Here is a 20,931-nt window from a genome sequence, read left to right as displayed (position 1 = left end):
TGCCCCCTCTGTCACTACTTCCTGGCCCGCTCTGATTGGCAATTAGGGCCGCAACAGGAGGCGCATGGCTCTTGTGATTGGTTAGCAAGTTTGTCACACAAGGATGACAACGGAATTAATTTTTAACTGCATGATTGTTTAAAACGGGTCAGATGCGCTGTATAATTAACCTACATTTTAATCGCCGTCTTCACGATTAGCTAATCGCGTTCTTTCAAATCGCAATCTAGATTTGAAAACAATTAATCGTTCAGCCCTTTCGCAAATTCAAAACTATACGAAGGGGTGGCGCTTTGCACCGCGGTGAGTTGAAGTAAGTTTTCAGTTGGAAATTTGACATCTGTTGACTATTCAAGGTAAATCTAATATCCAACTTCAAACTAACCTCACCGCAGTTCGTTCTTCTGCACTTGCCGGTGTTGCAGTGAAGACATTTGCAGTCAGGATAAACAAACTTGGAGGAGAGTGACGTTTACTCATAACTGGATGCCATGCAAGCAAAAACGAGGAGCTCATACCAAAGAGAGAAGTCTGTTGTATGGACGAGCCACGCCACATTATTCCAGCAGTTTCAGTCGTGATGTTTAATGGCTGGCACACAGACATTGAGCTTACTGTAGTTTACCAAGACATGCTGTTATTGTGATGTTAGCTATAGCAGCAGGCGAGTTGGATCGCTGTTTGAAACTGCTGTGTTGCTCTGGGGCCGTCTCGTCCTCTCATGTTTACTTTGCAGTAGCAACAGCTTGCTAACCCACAACCTAGCTATTAGTCACATTACTTACTGTGTCGTTGTTAACTCTGTGTCACGGTGTCAAGCCTATATAAACGAACACATAAAACACATTATTTATCACAAGCGTCCCCCCCCCCCGAGTTAATACTGCCAATCTAACAGGGGTATGGTATAATGCAGGAAGCACGGCTTTTCTTCAGTGTCTCTTCTAAGGGAGCTCCGCTTTTCTTCATTTATGCCAATGGTGCTGAACACCCGCTCACTTGGCACAGAGGAGGGTGGGAACCACTTTTTCTGTCTGGCAGGCTCCCTCATGCATCTCTTGAGATCTTTGAAGATCCCCTCGGGTGCCTGTGCACGACTGGCTGAAGTAAGAACGGTATCCCACAGACTAGTCAAGGAGGCCGTGGGCCTGGTCCTCCGGTCTTTGCCTTTTGGGTTTCTTACTCATCACTGGCGGTTTCTGCTGATGTTTTGTTGAAGCCTTCTCTTCCTCTTCCCTCAGCCAGGCTTTGGCTTGGGTTACACAGGGGTTACTCCTTGTTGCATGGGTCAAGCAGACAACCTCTTTTGATTCTGTCACCTAGGACAGCCTCTGCTCCAGGCTCTACAGCATAGTCTTCCTCAGAAGCTGAGAGTGCTCTCTTTTGCTCCAGCATCCTCAGGAGCATGTGTGGAGTTCGACCTAGCTGGCACAGCCTGGAGTATGAACTGCTGAGGGACACCAACCTCCTCCTGAATAATAATTGCTGTACAAAAAAGGGGTGAATTCACAACAGGATTGTGCTGCTTTATGGCTGCTAAACCTGCACAAATAAGACAAAACTAAACAGTCTAATTCTCAAAGCACCTAAAAGGGTGAAATGCACCCCTAACTGCTCTGCCAAGCAAATAATGTCTTGGAGCTCCTGTAAATTTGCACTAAATGAGGTAATATTCATACATTTAGCACTTTCTATGCAAATGAGCATGAAATTATTAGCATCTTCAGAGTTACTGGTTACTGAAGTGGATTTAACAATGAAATGAAGGACCATTTTCGCATATGTTGTAACGATGTGATCAACACACAGGTACAGTCAGGTCCATATATATTTGGACACTGACAAGTGTTGTTATTTTGGCTGTTTACCAAAACATGTTTAAGTTAAATATGAATGAATATATATGATTATGGACTTAAAGTACGGTCTCTCAGCTTTAAGGGTATTCACATCCACATTAGAGGAAGAGTTTAGGAAAAGGTCCGGAGTTAATTACAAGTGTGGCATTCGGAATCTGTTGCTGTGAACCCAAAACGTGAGGTCAAAGGAGCTCTCAGTGCAACAGGCCATCATTGGGCTGCAAAAAAATAAAAAATCCGTCAGAGCGATAGCGGGAACATTAGGAGTGGCCAAAGCTGCAGACCTTGCACACCGCTGTTCTTTTCTTCCTACCAACATTGACAACATAAACCTTAAATGTCTGTGTTGTACTACACATAACGGTCTTTTTCTAAGCCGCTGAGATCCGGACCGCTAATGTTATGTGAAGCACACATGGTTGCAGGATTATGTGCAAATGTTGGAATGAGCGAATGCGCATATATATACACATACATACGTGTGTGTGTGTGTGTCATTTTCATGTCAGCTGTCTCAAGTCATGAACACCAAGTCAAAGTCAAGTCTTTTGTATGTTTTAGTCAAGCAAGTCTCAAGTCGTCAAATTTGCGACTCGAGTTAAGTCATGTGACTTGAGTCCCCCACCTCTGCTCACTAGTGACTGGAAGCTATCTGCAATTATGTGTTAAATTAGTGTGCAGTTTTTTTCTCAGTGTGATTAATTCTTTTTCTGTGGTTGGTTGAATGACCATATTTCACTCATGTACACCAAAATTCCAGCCAATCACTTGAGTCAATTTAGTTCACACACCTCTCTGTAGCCACGAACTACTTTATACAGCTTTTTGAACACATGCAGTAGTACTCTCAAAGAACTGTAAACACTTTCATGTTTCTAAAATAAAATCAGTGGAACTGACCTGAACTTCTATAATGTGGTTTATAAGATTTAAATCAATTCCTTCAGATTTTAGATTGGTTCACTCAAAAATGGGTATGAGTTAGCAAATACCCAACAATATAGATTAAGGCTCTATATACACAACTATTTTCATTGTCAGTTAATCTGTCGATTATTTTGGTCATTAATGGATTCATTATTTTCTGTCTTTTCAACTACTAGATTGAACATTTTTAGCTATAATAAAAAAGAACTTCTGAAGACCACACAAGGCAAAGGAAGAGGCAAAAAAAAATTAGATTGCAACCACAAAAGTTTTTATGTTGAGCTTGTCTCCCCAAATCATATTATTTGATTGCATACATCTTAATTATGTGCCCTTGAGTTAAAGATTAGTCTACTTTAATGTTTTGCAGGAAGAGAAAGGAGAGGAGTTATATTAGGCATATTCCAGGAGGTAACTGTAAAATTGCCATTTAACATGAAATATAATTGGAAGAAAGTTGATCCAATTTATTTTACTGTTTTAAAATTATTTAGTTATGACAGCTGTGTGTTCGTGGTAATGAGGTTATGAGAAGGTGTATTTGCTTTAGTTAAAATAATAGTCTTTAGTATGTGAACACCCACAGACTGTATCCTAGGTTCAGCAAGTATTTTTCTTCCTTTAAAAGTGGTAGATTTTGGTGAAATGTAAGATATTGGGCCTCAAAATGTATCCGTAAAGGTTAAATCCACCATAGAATAAAACTCATTGTGCTGTTGCTAAGATCCAAGAATACTATAAAGGATCTAGCAACGCAGATGGTTGTCTCCCTGTGCTGGAAATCAGAAGATGTTGTGAGGTGACCACTGACATTTAATAGGGTTATGATTCAACAGGCTTGCAGATTCTTTTGTTAGTGATATGATTTACATTCAGATGAGTTTTATGACTATAGGGCTTGCAGCTGTGTGTTTTTCAAAATGTGTGCACATCCCAGTAAAATCACCATGGCTTCTGTCATTATGTCCTACTTGTTCCATTATTCTCTATCAAAGGAGCAGCTCCATGGTTAACTCTAAAAGACATCATTACATTGTAGTAGACCTAAATTTATTAGTTATGCATTTTAATAAATTTATGAGAATTGATACCCAATTATGAATTAAAATTCATAAAATCAAAATTTCCTCGTTAAGGGCACCACCGGAGTTGTTATAATCCTAGAGTCTCCGGACCTCTAGGTAGTTTTGAATAATTATACAATTATTACTAGTGATCAGTTAGTTAATAATCGCTCAATTATCTTAAATCAGTCAGTCAGTCTCATATCTAAAGGGTCAATTCTCTTGGCAGGAACTATAAATAGGCAACACACACAGCTCTTGATTATATTACAGTGAATTTATTCTTTAACTAAGGTGATAAAAAGACGGTTGGATACAGGGAACATGAACAATGAGCCTGGAGGTTCGATTGTGGGAAGCATTTGACTCATACAGCATAGAAGAACTAATGAGAGTAAACTAATGCTATATTTTAGGAGTTAAAATGGACATCTGATCACAGAACGTGTGTTAAGTCTTACTGCTTGTCGACAGTCTGCTTTTGGCCTGTTGCTGGTCCCACTCTAGCTGCCGATCCTGGCTTTTTGCTAGGGATTCTCCAGGGTTCTCCGTGTCTGATTGAAAACACCTCCTCCGTCTGGCAATTCGGCTGTTTTCAGGTTTCCTTCGTTGTAGCTGGCGAGACCACGTGGCTTGGTCTGACCTTGGTGAAGTTGGCTCGACGAAAAGGCTTAAAATGGAACTTGGTCGTTCCTGAATTAGTCCAGTGTAACTTAACGGACTGATAACTTTAACAAACAAAAGAAATAAAGAAAATAAAACAAACTGAAGGCAGATCGATGTCGCGGCACTTCAGGTGTAGCTTCAGGCGAACAAAGGGGCCTGTTTGTTTCGCTGGCCGAGTCTGGGCGTTGCCTGGCGAGGCACGCTGCACGTGCCGAAGCGTCCAGAGGGCCGAGCAGAGTGGCAGAGCCAACAGCGAAGAAGAAAGAGGAAGAGAGCGCACGAGGTCGCGTGTCGCTCTTTTGTTGCCTGGGGCGTGGTTCCCCAGGGGGTGTCTCAGGTTTCCCAAGGGACTGCCTTTCTAAACTTAATGTCTAAAGAAAAGAAATCTATTTGCACGTATTATAATCAAATATTTTCCACAATCGAACCTCAATGGTTGAACGGTTGTACTGTTCTAAGCATTTGGTAACAGGAAACAATTGTCACATTATTGGTCAGGGTATTTATACATTTAACGGCATTTCCGACGAGGGCATGTAATACTTATTTCGCCCACTTGGGGGACCTCAGGTTACATGAGGAAAGCTTGGATTACATTAGATGAAGGAGTGTCTTGCTGAAAATAAAAACACTGCACAAGTAACTTCTTTTCAGCACTAATATCAACAACAGATAGCAACAACAGTTAACATAACTACTCAAATAGAGGCAAACGTAATCAGGTAACTAAAGATTTAATTAAATGCTTTGAGTCTTTGGAGACTGCAGTCCTTTTACATTGAAAGTTCAGTGTCACACTTAGGTGAGACAAGGAGTATCCCTTTGATGTGGTAATAAAACAAAGAATAAGGTCAGTTGCCACGGAAACGTGTGTGGGGGGCCAGTTTTGATAGGCTGTTCAGGGAGATGCCAATGGCTGGCTCGTGTCCCTTTGTCAGTTTAACAGTCAGGCCCCGCGTTATCAGCTTCGGAATCAAAAAGGTGCCAGTTTTATGGTCGGGCTAGCACTTAGAGAAAGCAACTTTGACCCCTCCCCTTCTTCTCTGGGGAGGAGAAAGGAATTTAGGGTAGCTCAAAATTTATTCAATGTAAAATGCACAAATCCACACCGTTGTTCACTACAACATTCTGACTGCATGAGACGACCATACTTGTTAACATTGGGATTTGAAAATAGGGTAAATTTTCAGGCAATATTTATAATAAAATATTCCAGTTACAGCTGAGAGAGAGTCACTCACTCACTAGCGGCAACGTGTCCAGGGTGTACCCCGCCTTCCGCCCAATGTCAGCTGGGATTGGCTCACTGCTGAGCTCAGCTAACAGACGGCAGTCACTCGGAGAAGTGACAGCGGCGAGAGACCTGTTAATCAAAGCGGCCACGCCCCTAATAATGCAGAAATTTAAGGCTTAATATAATGAAACAGGTGAGTTATAAAAAATAAACATTTTAACCAGGCTGTAAACATGTTTTATTCTGCTGTAAAGTTGGGCATTTTAACATGGGGGTCAATGGAGATTGACTCCCTTCTGCAGCCAGCCTCAGGGGGCCACTCGATGAACTGCAGTTTAAGTTACTTCCTGACTGGTATTTGATATGATTAATCAGTTATATAATAAGTTGTTTTTTTTAACGCAGATTTAAAATGTAATCAATCATCTTTTTACGCCAACTTCTTCCCGTTATTGCAGCGTGGCTTTCTTTGATGAGGGCACAGCAAAGGCGAGTAATTTCCGCCAGTTTCTGTGAATGGGGTGTAATACGATGACAGAGGAGACGGTGTCCGCTCTGCTGAACAGCAAGTATCGTTACAAAAAGCTTCCAGATGGAAGTTTTGATAAAACCAAAGTTGTGTGCACTTATTGCAGTGATGAATTGGCCTTCCACCGAAGCACGACAAGTTTGAAGTATCATCTCCGTGCGAAGCACATTTTTGCTGATGTTAGCAAAGATGCTAACTTTAGTGCTGAGACCGGGTCAGCTAGCCACGCTCGTCAGACGACACTGGTGGAGTGCAGCCGGGGCTTTGTCAACAAAACGACAACTACTAAGATATAACTACTGCAATCGCTAAATGGATCAACATAGTTCAGGACCGGGGGCTTCAAGACATCATTCAGATCGCCACAGGCGACCCATCATACAAGCTACCTTTGAGGAGAACTGTCGTTAAGAGAATACATGAACAGTACAACACAAATAAAGCAGTTGGCAAAAGGTGCTTTTATTGCACTTACTGGAGACCACTGGACTTCAGTAAGTAACCACAACTACCTCGGTGTAACAGCACACCTAATTGATGGCAACTGGCAGCTGCACTCATTCACTAAAAACAGAAGAAAGACATTTTGCCGAAGCATGCGCTAGCCAGTTTCTCTAAGTTGCAAATAAGTGGGAGATAACCAGCAAGGTCACAACAATAGGAACAGAAGGCGCTCGCAATATGATTGCCGCTGCAAGAAGTCTACATTGAATTTGCCGTGTATGGCTTTATAGGTCAGCGGATTTGACAGAGTTTTAGCAAAGTGCCGTAAAATAGTCGGGCACTTCAGACACAGTCCCGCAAACACAGCTGAGCTCAAAGCTCAGCAAGCCTCTCACGGACTAATAGAGGAGTCCCTTGTCCAGGATGTACTGATCATCTGTGCTGGAATTCAGCACATGAAATGATAAGGCGATTCAGCACATCAAAGATCCACTGAAAGCAACGCTAGAACAGCAAAATCACAATTTAGCCATGCTAACTTCAGCTGAATAGGACAGGCTGTCAAAGATGGAAACATTGCTGGAGCCCTGCAGGTAACGTTAATGTGATTTCTTTCAATTTTACTGATAAAAAAACAATCAATTGAAATTATTTAGACATAACAGATGCCATCTGAATGAAATCTAGTCATTAAGTCAATTGTGTGGTGCTGTGTTTTCACTGTGTCCTCCTCCGTGGTGCTGCCTGTACTTGTACTGCCCGGAACAGAGTGGGGAGAGGTGTGGCAAAACCTGAGTGAGATGCTGAGGGACAAAGAACCTGCACCACAGACCTCTGGAGAAAAAGTGGAGCCAGAGCCACTGAAGAAGACTGCTCTCCTTCTGATGGGATCAGGGTCAGAGTCTGATGATGATGTACTGTCCACAGATAAATCTCTGGAGAGGTACAAGGCAGAGCCCTGTTTCAGCATAGAAACATGTCCACTACTGTGGTGGTCATCACAATCGGGCATATGCATATGGTAAGCTGGCCCATTTTGCAAAAAGGTACTTGGCTACACCTGCCTGAACAGTGCCATGTGAGAGACTGTTCTCTTTGGCAGGCCACATTCTGCAGAAGGAGAGGTCCGCTATATCGTCAGAAAATGTGAACAAGCTAGTCTGCCTGAGCAACTGGTTGAAAGTAGAGTTGACTGAATGATTGGTTGACAGAAGGAAAGTAGCACAGATCCACACTATTTGAAGTGAATCTTTAAAGAGGTGGTATTATGGTTTTTTGCTTTTCCCCTCTCCTTTATTGTGTTATATCTTTTTTGTGCATGTAACAGGTTTGCAAAATGAAAAAGCCCAAAGTCCAGCCCAAAGGGAGTTCCCATCTCCCACAGAAAACTCTGCCCTGAACTGCCTGAAAACAGCTCGTTTGTAGTCCAGCCTTTACTTCCCTTTCTTGTGACATCATAATGAAAATACTTGTCATAATGCTCGCCAAACGACTACAAAAACACTGGTGGAAAAACAGTGAGCTGCAGCACACACCTCTCCCCTCCCTTCCAAACACTAGCTACCCTCCAGGCAGTCAGTGGACATAAAGTTGTTAATGTGATGTAGAGACAGAGCTCAGTTAAAACTTTATAGATGAAAGATACTTTTGTTACAGATTAATAACTCACCACTCTGAAACTCTTGCTCCAGTCCATGTAGCCAAGCTGGTCGGCAACATGTAGCCTAACTGAACCAAAGCTGTTTACTGTCTTTTCGCTGACCTGCCCTTCTCTGCTTCTGATTGGCTAGTAGGCCTGAACTTGGAACTGCGCATGTGCAACTCCCAACAAAGATCATTTAGAGACAAGATGTATCACTCCATAGCTAAAACGAAGCCGTCAACACAGGGTGAAAAGAGGAGCTGCAGCAATGTGCAGTATGACAAAAATATGGTGTTTTTTGAAAATCAAACCATGGAAACCTGTTCTGGTACAACCCCTAAATAAGATAATGAACCTGAAAATGAGCATAATACTACCTCTTTAACCAAGAATATAGAGATTGTGCTGTGGGGAAGGGTGTTACTTTAGGCCTAGCAGTCAGGGAGGAGTGTGGTAGAGGTAGGAAGAAAACAGTGACACACAAATGTACTTTGGGTTTGTAATTAACTCCAAAGTATAGTACAGTTACTATGTGTAAATTTGTTATAAATGTGTGCACTTTAAACAGTAGTAAGCATTATTTGACAGTCACAAACATTAAATGTTTAAATATTTGTTACCTATTGTACTGCTTATATTTCACCATCTGTATAGAAATGTAATTAGTGAATGTATGGTAATGTGGGCTGGTGTGGTTACAGGGCTGAATTTTCATCCTAGTCTGCCCCTGACCAGAGGGGAATGTAGCGAACATTACATTTTTAATTTTTTAGAAAGGATATAAATATTTTAGAAAATATTTATTTTGAAACTTTTGCAGATGTGTCATGTGATTTCAGGCAACGTTGTCTTACACCTGTGGTCTAAAACGCAGATTACAATGCAGAAATCATGATGTAACTATTGTATTATATATTTCAATTATTGTTGTGTTATTTTGTACCTCATGATGACGTGCTGAGGACTACAGATGGAAAATAGCCTTCGGGCCAATTCTGGCATTTACATGGCTGAAAGGCAAATATGTCGATAAATATGCACTGCTCCTTTTAAACAAATAATATAAACAGCTGCAAACTTGTAATGCAATGTTTACTCTTTTTTTTTACCTGAGTCCATTTTCAAGTACAACCACAACTTGGTGATTACAACCTCTCAAATCAGTCTCTGCAATGGGGGTGAACCAATCAGAAGATCCGCAATGGCACACCAAGCCAGGGTAAGTTTCTTCCAAAAGTAAATTAAAGTTTAAAGAGTAAATAAACAATAATTTGTTAACTTAGGTTCGGGAGCAGGCCCTAAACCCCGCTTCTAATCACCTCACAAGCCTATCTATAGACGGGTTTCTTGTATACAAACACATACTGACCACCAAACCAAAAATGCCCCCAGTTTTCATTTCAGAAATGTGGTCACCTTACTGTAGCGCCTCAAACTTTATTTTAATGTCCCGCTCCATTCAGGCTGTGATTGATCTGTTCATGAAAAGTGACACATCGGGTTTATGAAAAGTTGAACGTGTTTCAATAAAAGGCACCGATTTAGCTCAATAGAGAGCTAACGTTAGCCAAACACTGCTTATATTTTCTTACCGCTTCACTTGCTGACAGTGCATCTTGCTCTTGTTTTTGAGTAATGGGGCTGTTCAAGCAGCCACAGAGCTCAGAATGACTGTTTTGAACGATTAGCATTGGTGGAAGTGTTGTGAATTATTTTGGAGCATTATAGCCTAAATTGTTATCATTAATTACTAGAGCAACGGTGGACTACATTGTCATCATTTAAAGTGTTATTTTATAGTGTAAAGTTAGGATCACAGTGTTAAAACTCTACAGCTCTAAGTGTGTGTGCTCCTTTCTGTATCTAACTGCCCAGGCTCAGCAGTAGCGCGCGTGTGTGTGTGTGTGTGTGTGTGTGTGTGTGTGTGTGTGTGTGTGTGTGTGTGTGTGTGTGTGAGCAAGCTCGTGTGCTTTGGGAGAAAAGGGAGGGAGCACAGTAAGATAGCATCAAAAACACTTATAAAGGAAAATATAGAAGCAGATTTTGTGAAAATTGTATTACAAAACATACATCAATATAGTCCATCACAGTAAGAATGTCCTGTTTCTAGCACAGAGCACAAAAACCAGTTTATTCCATAAAAGTTAGGTTATGGAAGAAATGGCATGATCAAGCGGAGTGCATGCAAAAGACACAGAGAGGAGGAGCAGGCAGTCAGGGACTTTACCACCAAATGCTTAGGCACGTGAAAATCTTGAACTTTCACAGACTCAGGTGCAGCAGGAAAGAGAGCCAAGAGATGATGTGAAGCCAAGAAACAGCGCTATAAAAGGAGGTCCAAAAGGAAGTGAAAGTCAGTCGTTACATGGTTTTCATGTCGACTCGGGTCTCTGTTCTGGTAACGGAATGGGGCTCTATTTTGCACCGATCTCTGATTCCACATTCCGGTGGAACTTTTGTATTCTAATTGGTGTCTGTTTTTGTTGATAATAAAAATGTTGGTAAAAGTTCAAGCTTTCTTATCTGGCCCAAGTCTTGAATTTTTACACGACATTGGAAGATTACGGCCGGTTGTACTCGTAAAATCAGTTTTCCGGTTCGCACTGATCTATTTTTAGGGACGTATGTGCATGAAAGGCTCGCACGGTAGATCCCTGCGGCGAACATTACACAGAAGAATCACACACTCGCTATCCTCTTCTTCTCTAGTAATTTTGGCTATGCAATATAAATAAATACGTTCACCCACACTTTTAGCATACAAACAGGATTTCACATTGATAAAAATATCTTCAAAATGTAATACCTTGTTAAATGGCAATTAAGACTTTTCCATACTAAACATAAAATGGCCTTAATTTTTGCAAAATTGATGTATAACCTTTTTAAGACCCCGTGGACACCCTGGACTAAGGTAGTAAGGAAAACGAACAGGACACAAGTTCTATGTTAACTGAGTTTAAATTGAGGCTATTGGTTTCAAGACTAAAGGACACCAACTTTGACCACAGAAAGTAGTTTGTTTGCCTTACTGCTTGGTGTTTCTCCAGCCGTCCATTACTTTAAAGGCCCACAGCTAGCTGCTCGGTTTGTTGCATTCACGACAGGCTTGGCACGCCGTATGGCTGTGGCTCGAACCGGGTTTTGCGAGAGGGTTTACCCAGGGTCTTTCGCCTTAGGCTTGTGGCTGCTGGAACTTGAAGTGGTCAAGGCCTTAGCTCTGACTTGGTCCTTAATTTATATCCTCTGTGTTGCTGGTGGCATAACCAACTCGTTGACTTACCTCTAGACTCTGTTTGTAGTTGGGAGTAGTAGGAGTTAAATCAAACCAAGATAAGGTTTGGAAAGAAACTTGATTGTTTGCTCAGTCTAATGTTACATAAATGAAACATTCTAATAACTTTAAACAAATAAAATAAAGAAATACATTCACCGCAGGTTCGCAAGACCTCGTGAATATAGGCTAGTTAATGTTACTGAGATTAGACAAATAGTCTGGGGAAGTTTTTCATCCCAGTGAAAGCTCAAAGAAGTCAGGTCAAATTTCCCGCCAAGACAAAAGACACGGGAGAATTTGGAGTCTCAGAGGTTCTCCGGGCCCGACCTTTAAAAACAGGATGGTGTGAGGGAGCTAAGAGAGTGAGGTCATGGCTTCGCTGTGTTTTTGTTTGTTTTTCTGCCTTGAGGTTTTAACTTTAATCTAAAGTAATGTCTTAAAGTCTATTTGCGCGTGTTTAATCACATATCTTTCCATAATATCAATACTTAAATACAATAAACAGTTACACAGTTTTTTTTATTGAACTTTATTGTTTGTTTTTTAAAATAACTTGTACAAGACATGAAAGACAACATTCCCAAGCCTGGCAATTTTAACAATAGTCACAGTAACAAAAAAAAGAAAAAAGGAAGAAATATGTAAATTAGATGTACACACACAATAAAGTTCATTAAAAAAAAAATAATAAGGGGGGGGGGGGTCTCCAGATTCTCAGTCAAAAGTTAATATGATGAAAATAAATGGTTCCCAAACCAGGCAAAACTTTTGTTGCTTATCATCCCTCAAATATCTAATCTTTTCAGGGTGAATGTAGCTCATCATGTCATGAACCCAGGTAATATGAGTAGGTGGATGCTCAGATTTCCAGTTCAGGAGAACCATTCGTCTAGCTATTAAAGTAGAGAAGGCAAGGGCGCCCTTTTGGAGATTTGAGAGTTGTGCGTTTCACCAAAAAGTGAAACAAGCGGGTACAGGCTGATTGTTGAGCCCAATGCTATTGACATGGAATTAAAAATAGATTTCCAGAAAGAGATCAGTCTTGGACAAAGCCAGAATATATGGAGGAGTGATGCAGGGGCTTGCCTACATCTATCACAAGTAGGGTCCATATCTGGTTTAACCTTTGCTAGTTTGACCTTAGTCCAATAAATGCGATGTACAAATTTGAACTGTATGAGGTTATGACGAGCGCAAATAGAAGAGGAATTAATCCTACTTAGAACTTCTTTCCACTCCTCATCTTTAAATTAAATCATCCTCCCAGTTTTGTCTTGTGGCTATAACAGAAGGGGGAGAGAGTCCAGTAATGAGGTCATAAAGTGCAGACAGAGCTCCCTGAGGGCACATGTCCACCAAAGTGTTTTTTAACCAGATGGAAATGCCACCTGCTCTTCTGAAAAGGCCTAGTTTGGAGTGCTAGGGTGCGTTTTGGAGGCGCAGTGTTTTTTTTTTCGAGACGCTGTGGTTGCTATGATACATAATTTCCGTGGAGGTGATGTGCTGCAAGTAGAGTAGCCTACTTAATTTTACCTGATGTAAAAATGTCACCACAAAGTAGGGTAGGCTTACTTGCTCTGACCCTTGCTCTACATGAAGAGAAGGCTGAAACATGAGAGCACAGACTGTCCGTATGTGGGTTCATGAGATTTTGCGTGCGAGGAAACACCTCGGTGAATAGGCACATCACTGAAATGCTGAAAACATCGTATGTGCTCAGTGTGGTGTTGGTCCCGCCCTTCCTGCACTGTGATCGGATGGCGGGGGAAATGTGACAGTGACGAGCGCAGCGTTGTTCTCAGAGTGTAACATTTTTCAACTCTCGGCGACCGGGAAAAAGCGCTCAGCACCCAGCACGGAAAAGACAGTCAGCGCTTTGTGACGCTGCTGCCGTTTTTACCATGTTCTAAAAACGCGGTGCTCCCATTGCAATGAATTGAAAAAATGATTTGGTGGACACGTGCCCTTACCATTGACATTCATTTCCAGAATAGTGTCAAGGGGCATTTGGGGAAAGCCCCCCAGACATTTTTGGTAGTTGTATTATATGCCTTCGTATTCTACTAGGACCTTTATTCCAAATAAAGGAAGAATTGGCTTGGTTAAGGGTTCTGTAAAATGCTTTCTGAATGAAAACAGTGGCAATCTGAAAAAGGTACAGAAATGTAGGTGATATGTTCATCTTTACAGAGTTTATACGACCTGTTAGTGACAGGGGGAGAGATGACCAGCGTGTGAAGTCTGATTTAGTAGATTCCAGAGCTAGTATAAAGTTCTTATTAAATAGGTTGGCGAGTTTCCGCCTAACAGTAAATCCAAGCTATTTTAATTCATCCAACGCTTGCTTAAATGGTGCGGCAGAGGGTGTGAGTTTATTTACCTCTGTTTATGAGAAAAAGCTCACTCTTATTAATGTTGAGTTTGTAACCAGAGATGCTGCCAAACTTTTTAATACAGGCAAGGACCCTCGGCAACGAGATAGCTGGTTTTGAGAGAAAAAGTGTGTCATCAGCGTAAAGAGTATTTTTTTTTTTTGTTCAAGACCTACCCTTGAAATACCAGAGATCAAATTGTCTGAGCGAATAGCTATGCTACAGTAAGAATGAAAAGGAGGGGGGAAGGGGGCATCCCTGTGTTGTTCCATGCTTTAACTGAAAGTAAGGGGAAGCAACAGGCGAAGAATACGGAAGCTTAATCCAACTAATGAAAACCTCACCAAAAATCAAACTTATGCAAAGTGTCAAATATTTCCACTCAATACGATCAAACGCTTTTTTGGCGTCAAGCAGTGTTAAGATCTCTTCAGATTCGGAAGGGGACTAAATAACATTCAAAACACGACTAATATTCATCATTGCTTTGACTTTGAACCAAAGAGTCAACATAAAATATTTTTATTTAGGCAAGTTACGTCTATTGACGTAAGTAACATTAGTTAACTTATGTGTTAACTGACGTACGTAGTTATTTTAACCCAAACCATGATCTTTTCCTAACCTTAACCAAGTGGTTTTGTTGCCTAAACCCAACCAAGTACTTTTTGTGCATAAGCCTAACCAAACTGCAACTTTTCAAGACTTGGATAACGTGCCGTTTCAAAATGGCAATGTTTCGAAACCCTAGCGTTTTTTTTTTTTTGAAAGTCTAACCGAACATTGCATATTTGCTGCTAACTTTACCGGCAGTTGTATATTTGGTGTTGCTAAGCGTTGCTAATTTGAATGCAGAGCCCTAAACGTCAATAAATGATGCAAAAGGGGTACCCAGGTCGTTAAAAGCATCAATATGTGATGAGCCGGGAGTGAGAATGTGTTAGGACATAGTTTTTATCCGAAAGCAAGAGAGAGTTAAACCTCCAAAATCTATAGCCGGGTGGTTTTTGCGCAAAATGCAGGCCCAACAATAACGGTGCATGATCAGAAATTGTAATACTGTCGTATAAACAGGATTTAATGGTCAGTAACAGTTTTTGGTCAACATAGAAATAATCTAATCTAAAAAAAAAAGTTGTGTATTGGGGAAAAAACAAATGTTGACGTGCAGTACGGTATAGGAAATGCCATGTGTCCGCAACTCCTTAGTTGTCAGAAAGGACTGAATAGTTTTGCCTGTTAGAGACAGCCGAACAGAGACATCTGGACAAAGTTAAATTGAGTTGTCAGTTATCTTAAATCCAGAGGAGACAATGGTTTGCTTGGTTGTTTACTTAGCACACAGCACTCAGGGTGGAAACAAAGTTTTTGATGTGGCAGAGAGAAACAAAGGAGAGATGGCTGTGTTTTTCCTTTTGTCATGAAATAATGTGTGCACTGGTTGTTCACTACACAGATTACGTTATTCCAAACACAGAGAGAGCAGCATTGTAAAGTTGTCGTTTTTTCACTGCACTTTTCAAAGATAAGACTTTTTAAAACTCATCACATTTTTAATTATAATTACCTGTAGCCTATATTATCCTTAGTATTATGTCTTATAGACTCTTACTTTACCTCAAGTTTCTCCTAACAGATTATTGCATTTAAGTAGCAAACAAGAAAAACAGGATGGAGGAGAAGGGTTATATTTAATTTACTCTTTAACTGTATCAGTTAAATGAGCTGGAAAACCATATTAGCAGTCATGCACATAACTGAATGATCTGCAGATCAGATTAGTATCACCAGCATACGGGCAGCATACTGTGCGTTAGTATTGTTTCACAAGCTGGCCATCTCTGGATAACTTTAGGCAAATGTTGTTGACAATGCAATATTAAAAATATATAAAGTTAAAGTCACAAGATTTCAAACACTGATATGGCTAAAGAGTAGTGATGTGCGATACCACTTAATTACTATCCGATCCAATACCAAGTAATACCCAGGCTGGTATTGGTGATACCCATACCAATACTTTTTACATATTTTATTTCTAGTTTAATGTGACCTCCCTCCTCCCATTTCTGTATCTGAGAGAAATAAGGAGTAGGCTGTAGCCTTACCAATTCAAAATAATAGCTGCATAATGACAAGACATCAAACTACTGTCATATTCTTTAATTATAATGAAAATATCCTGCTCAGAACTGCCGCTTCATAACATCATCATATTATTTTGACTTAATCTCAGATGTTTAGCGAAGTTTGGAGTGTTGCCAAAGTATTTCACTGTCTTTGCACACACATCACACACAGCGTCATTATTACCTTCACAGCTAAAATACAGCCAGACGTCAGTATTCATTCGCAGGAAAGGTCTGCAGCGGCTCACTTCAAAGAAGCTCTGTCACAGAGCCTTAGCGCAAGCATGACTTTGACAGGCGGAAGGAAAAGTAGTTCCTATCAACCGAGTAGTTAGACCTCCCTGGTGACAGTAAGATACTTATGATAAAACACACACTCACTCCAAATTACTGAGTTTAGATATCGATCCTTTTATATGAGTATCAATCCTAGAGCAGGAAATGTTGGTATCAGAAGTATCGATACTTTAGGATTGATCCGCACATCATTAGCTAGGAGTGCTCTTTCTCAAGCCAAATATCTTTGTTTCACAGAAACGGGAATCAAGTGCCAAATATCAGAATAAGGCAGAACAAAGATTTAAGACACTGGCACTCTATTAACGTCTCTCGAGCTATTTAACCATTTTTCTTACAATATGAGCTGTTACCAATGGAAATAAAGTTGTTTAAAATGAGGCGCTGTAGATCACGCTGTCGTATGGGAAAAATTTATCAAATCTGACGACCAGTATCATAGATGTACTAAGGGTGATGTTTTTTGGCCAACATTAAACATCACAAAATACAGCAAAATCTAAGATGTAAACTAAATTCCTTTTTATATAAAGTTACTGGGTTGTGGAGTCGCGCTAACAGTGTTTATACATTGGTTGATTTTTTTTTTCATAGGATATGTGAGGTCTTGAAGTCTTTGTCATAGAGTAAAGAAATCAAGCAGTTGTTGACAGATTATCTGGGATAAAGCCAGTTTACTGGCCATGGCCATCAAAAATCTACCAAACAAAGCAACAAGATTAGAACAATGTTTAGCCTGCCCTCAGGAAACCTTCCAAATTGAAGAAAAAAACAACAAATTGCCTACAGACAGATTACCAGCTTTGCATATTTGAATTGCCGTAGTCTTGAGTGTCTTTGGGCCAGTAATTTGCACAGTAGTTGTCTTGCTCAGTGAAGTCAATTGGCCCCAAAAACTGATGCTCCATGTGCAAATACATGTTTTTTTGGCAGCCTTTGCTCTCCACATGGGTTGGCATTTTCTGACCGTTCTCACATGAACACCATCGGGCTTGTCAGTAGTCTAGCAGATTCTCTTGATAGTGTAGTCCTGTAATCCAGGCAAATTAAACAATCACCGTTTCGGCTCACTGCTCATGTGCAAATAGGAATGCTACTGGTTTAACTGCAGACGTCATCACCACAGCAACATGTTTGTAATTGATCAGAACATTGAGCAGTTTTCTGCAGGCTGTATCTTCACATGTTTGGGACCAATACTTTTTTGAACCACGCATTAACCAGCAGCCCTCATATATTGTCAAATTGATACCATTTAATGGTTCTTTGCTCCCACCAACTGCTGATATGTGTAACACCATAAAATAGCGCACATCTGCGCCTTTAGATTTGCAGTAGACATGGCCAGTCTTTTAGGTGAACAATTTTACGTCCCAACACATCAAGCAGTTTGACATGCAGGCCTAGCTAGTTTAGTAAGTAAAATTAACTACTATACCACCTTGGTGCCCCTTACTTTCCACTTTTATTGTTTAAAGGCCCTTTCAGACACCACATGACAACGGTACAACTGCACTCCCAATATATACTCCCAAAACTGAAACCCAATATTACCAAAGGCTTGCACTGCACCATGGCGGCTTTTCGCTGCCCATCAGCGTGCTGCTCGCAACTACATCGAACCATTTCTAGTATTCTACCCCTGGATTAAAATAGACATGCATGGTCCTAATCTCTGCCTTTCTCCAAATATTTGAATATGTGACCACCACTTTGTCACAGTCAATAACTATCAGAAGTAAGCTCAAAACATGAAAACCCCTCATGTCATGAGGCTGACACACATCACACACTTTGCAAAAGCAAGTTTTTCACAGACTTCCTCTGTGAAAGTTTGAATGTTGTTTTTTTTGTTTTGTTTTGTTTTTTTCAATCATAATGAAATTTGCCTTTATAGAGGGTTGTAACATGACTGAATGAGTTTCTCTCCTGCTGAACGTTCATTTGCGGATTTGTTACTTAGCTTGCTATTCACGGCTTCATATGAGGCTGACAGGATTTCAAAAAGTGATGACATACATTGACACCTGGCCAATGACAGTCAGGCCGGTCTTTAATCTTGATGATTAAAAATGAAATTCTCTGTCTCTCTAGAAAAGCATCAGCTTTCCAATTATAAGTCATTGTGCTAGTGAGCTTGCATGCTATGATGTAGGCAGTGTTGCAGGTTCAACTGCAACACTGTGGTACTTCACAACTAATGAAAGTTGTGAAGTACCACAGCTGCCTTCCTTCACACATGTTGTGTAACTCCCAGTGAGCTGGTGTTACTAGCTAAGAATAGACTGCACATTACAGTATTTCCAGTTTTCCAGCAAAAATATTTTTTTTAATTCTTCAGATTAAAACATTAATGTTGTTAAAACAGGAAGAGATCTTAAATACCTGATCAACAGGAGCTTCAGTAGACAATAAGACAGTAGGAGTTGAGTAAAGTTGCCAGCGACTTACTTTTGATTGGAAATCTTCTATTAATGCTGCTCCCTTCACCTACACATGAAACCCACAGCTGAAAGGCAAAAGGTGTTTTTAATAAAATGCCCAACTGAAATAGATTGGACTTGCTGAAAGAGTTGATGTTGATAAGTGATCTAATGTTTAAAAATCCACATTTAATTCTCCTATTTCTTCATACTATTGCAGCAGTGGTGTTAATTTTTCTAGAGACCACTGAGGTTTTTGGTTACTGCTCCAGTGGAAGCACAGAAAAGCGTGTAAGACTGCAACTCTTCCTCCTTGTCTCAACTCTAGATTTCATGTTTAATGTAGATAGTATTTTGCTAGGCATGCTAATGCGTGCTGCAGATATTCATTAATTCCTTACACTTCACATTGCTTGTGGTTTTAAAAAAGATTTTTTTAAATTGCTCTTAGTAGTTCCTTGTGCAAACCATCTTTGGCATGTGGAGAAATCCTTCCTACAGGCCTGCCATGCTTGTTACGGTTGCTTTGCTGTGATTGGACAATCATTACATGAGGCAGGACACAGATTGGTCAGTTGACAGAACACAGATCATCAAAATGAGACACGCTTGCTGTGTCAAGTGTTAATTTCAGAATGAAACTTGCTTCTCATGTCAAGCATTTTTTCCAAACAGAATTCTAAATGATCTGTATTTGATCTCCTCTGCAGTGTTCCATCCTAAGGATGGAGAATCTGGACAATATGGGCGAGGAAGGGATAGAGCTGGAGGGATCAGCCACCACAGCAGGCGTTATAAACACCAGCCTAGATGGTGCAGTAAACGTCACCAACATTACCTTTTCCCCTTACTATCAGCACTCTCTGTATGTGGCTGCCAGCTACATCCTGGCCTACTTCTTCATCTTCCTGCTGTGCATGATTGGGAACATCCTGGTGTGTCTGATCGTACTGGAAAACCGTCGCATGCGCAGTCACCAACCTCTTTATCTTCAACCTGGCAATCAGCGACCTGTTGGTGGGCATCTTCTGCATCCCTACAACGCTGGTGGACAACCTAATCACTGGTAAATACCCTGTCATAAGTCCTCATCTATGCCATATTTACACTCACGATTGTGTGGCAGTAAAGTCAGGGCTAAGTAATCCTAGACACAACTGTCATGGAGTGTTGTGATTTCCTGTTTTGTTTTGGTAAACCCTTCTTTACCCCTCTTGTGTCTTGGGGCCTAGATTAAAGCAGGTTCAACATACCCAGGAAATATTTTTGTTATCTGGCTTCACTAACCTTAACAATGGTGATAACGGTAAGCCGTCACATGATGGTGGTTATCAACTCTGTAAGTGAACCCAGGGTTTCCAAATCCAGCCATCAGCATCCATAAAAGGGCAAGTGTTTGTAGCAGATGACCAATCGCAAAAATGGACAAGTCTACTGCAGCAAACCATAATATATAAAAAGAAGCTATACAGATAATCCAGGCTAAAAGCAACACAGATGCAGCTGCCACAAGAAGGAAGACGAAAAATTGCATGCTGTGTGAAAGCATCACTGCCCCATCATTACGGCACAAGGAGATCTGACTATAATTATATTTGTTTATTCCATTCAGTTAATGTGGGTTCTTCATTACAATCAGCATGGGCACTGTGGTTTATGTTAAGTTGATGGAAAATACACAGTCCCGCTGCATTAAAATCCAGAGAGCCGGGAACTATACTGAGTGTCTTTTCGGCCATGTTAAGTAAGAGTTGGTCTGACTACTTATGAGAGAGGAGAAACCAATTGAGTTTCAAAAGCAAGGAATATCTGATTTTAATAAAATTAGATTTATTAAAAGGCAGCGGTAAAGGTTTTTACGCTTGATTTAAAAGAAGACAGTTTCAGCACACCTGGGAGTTTGTTCCAGATGCTGCTTCTCCATGTCTTTAACCTGGGGACAGAAAGCAGACCTGTCCCAGACGACCTGAGAGGTATAGATGGTTCATAAAGTAGCGGAAGATCAGTCCACCTCAGTAAGTATGGCCTGGATACTTTCCATTGCAATGCTGGAAAATGTGTCAAAGAC

General features: G+C 40.6%; 1 protein-coding gene across 1 annotated transcript in view; it reads left to right on the top strand.

Annotated features, from left to right (window-relative positions):
* The first annotated feature begins 9,463 nt into the window (after nucleotides 1-9,463).
* npffr1l2 (neuropeptide FF receptor 1 like 2) overlaps nucleotides 9,464-20,931 on the top strand; it is a 25,145-nt gene continuing 13,677 nt past the window's right edge. Inside the window, exons 1-3 of the mRNA XM_046036131.1 lie at nucleotides 9,464-9,584; nucleotides 19,574-19,835; nucleotides 20,103-20,105. Coding sequence (XP_045892087.1) covers nucleotides 9,567-9,584; nucleotides 19,574-19,835; nucleotides 20,103-20,105 — 283 coding nt within the window. The 5' untranslated portion in view covers nucleotides 9,464-9,566. The remainder of the gene's footprint in view (nucleotides 9,585-19,573; nucleotides 19,836-20,102; nucleotides 20,106-20,931) is intronic.

This window comes from Micropterus dolomieu, linkage group LG21 (genome assembly GCF_021292245.1).
Source record: "Micropterus dolomieu isolate WLL.071019.BEF.003 ecotype Adirondacks linkage group LG21, ASM2129224v1, whole genome shotgun sequence".
NCBI lineage: Eukaryota > Metazoa > Chordata > Actinopteri > Centrarchiformes > Centrarchidae > Micropterus > Micropterus dolomieu.
This window is presented reverse-complemented; position numbering and strand designations above follow the sequence as displayed.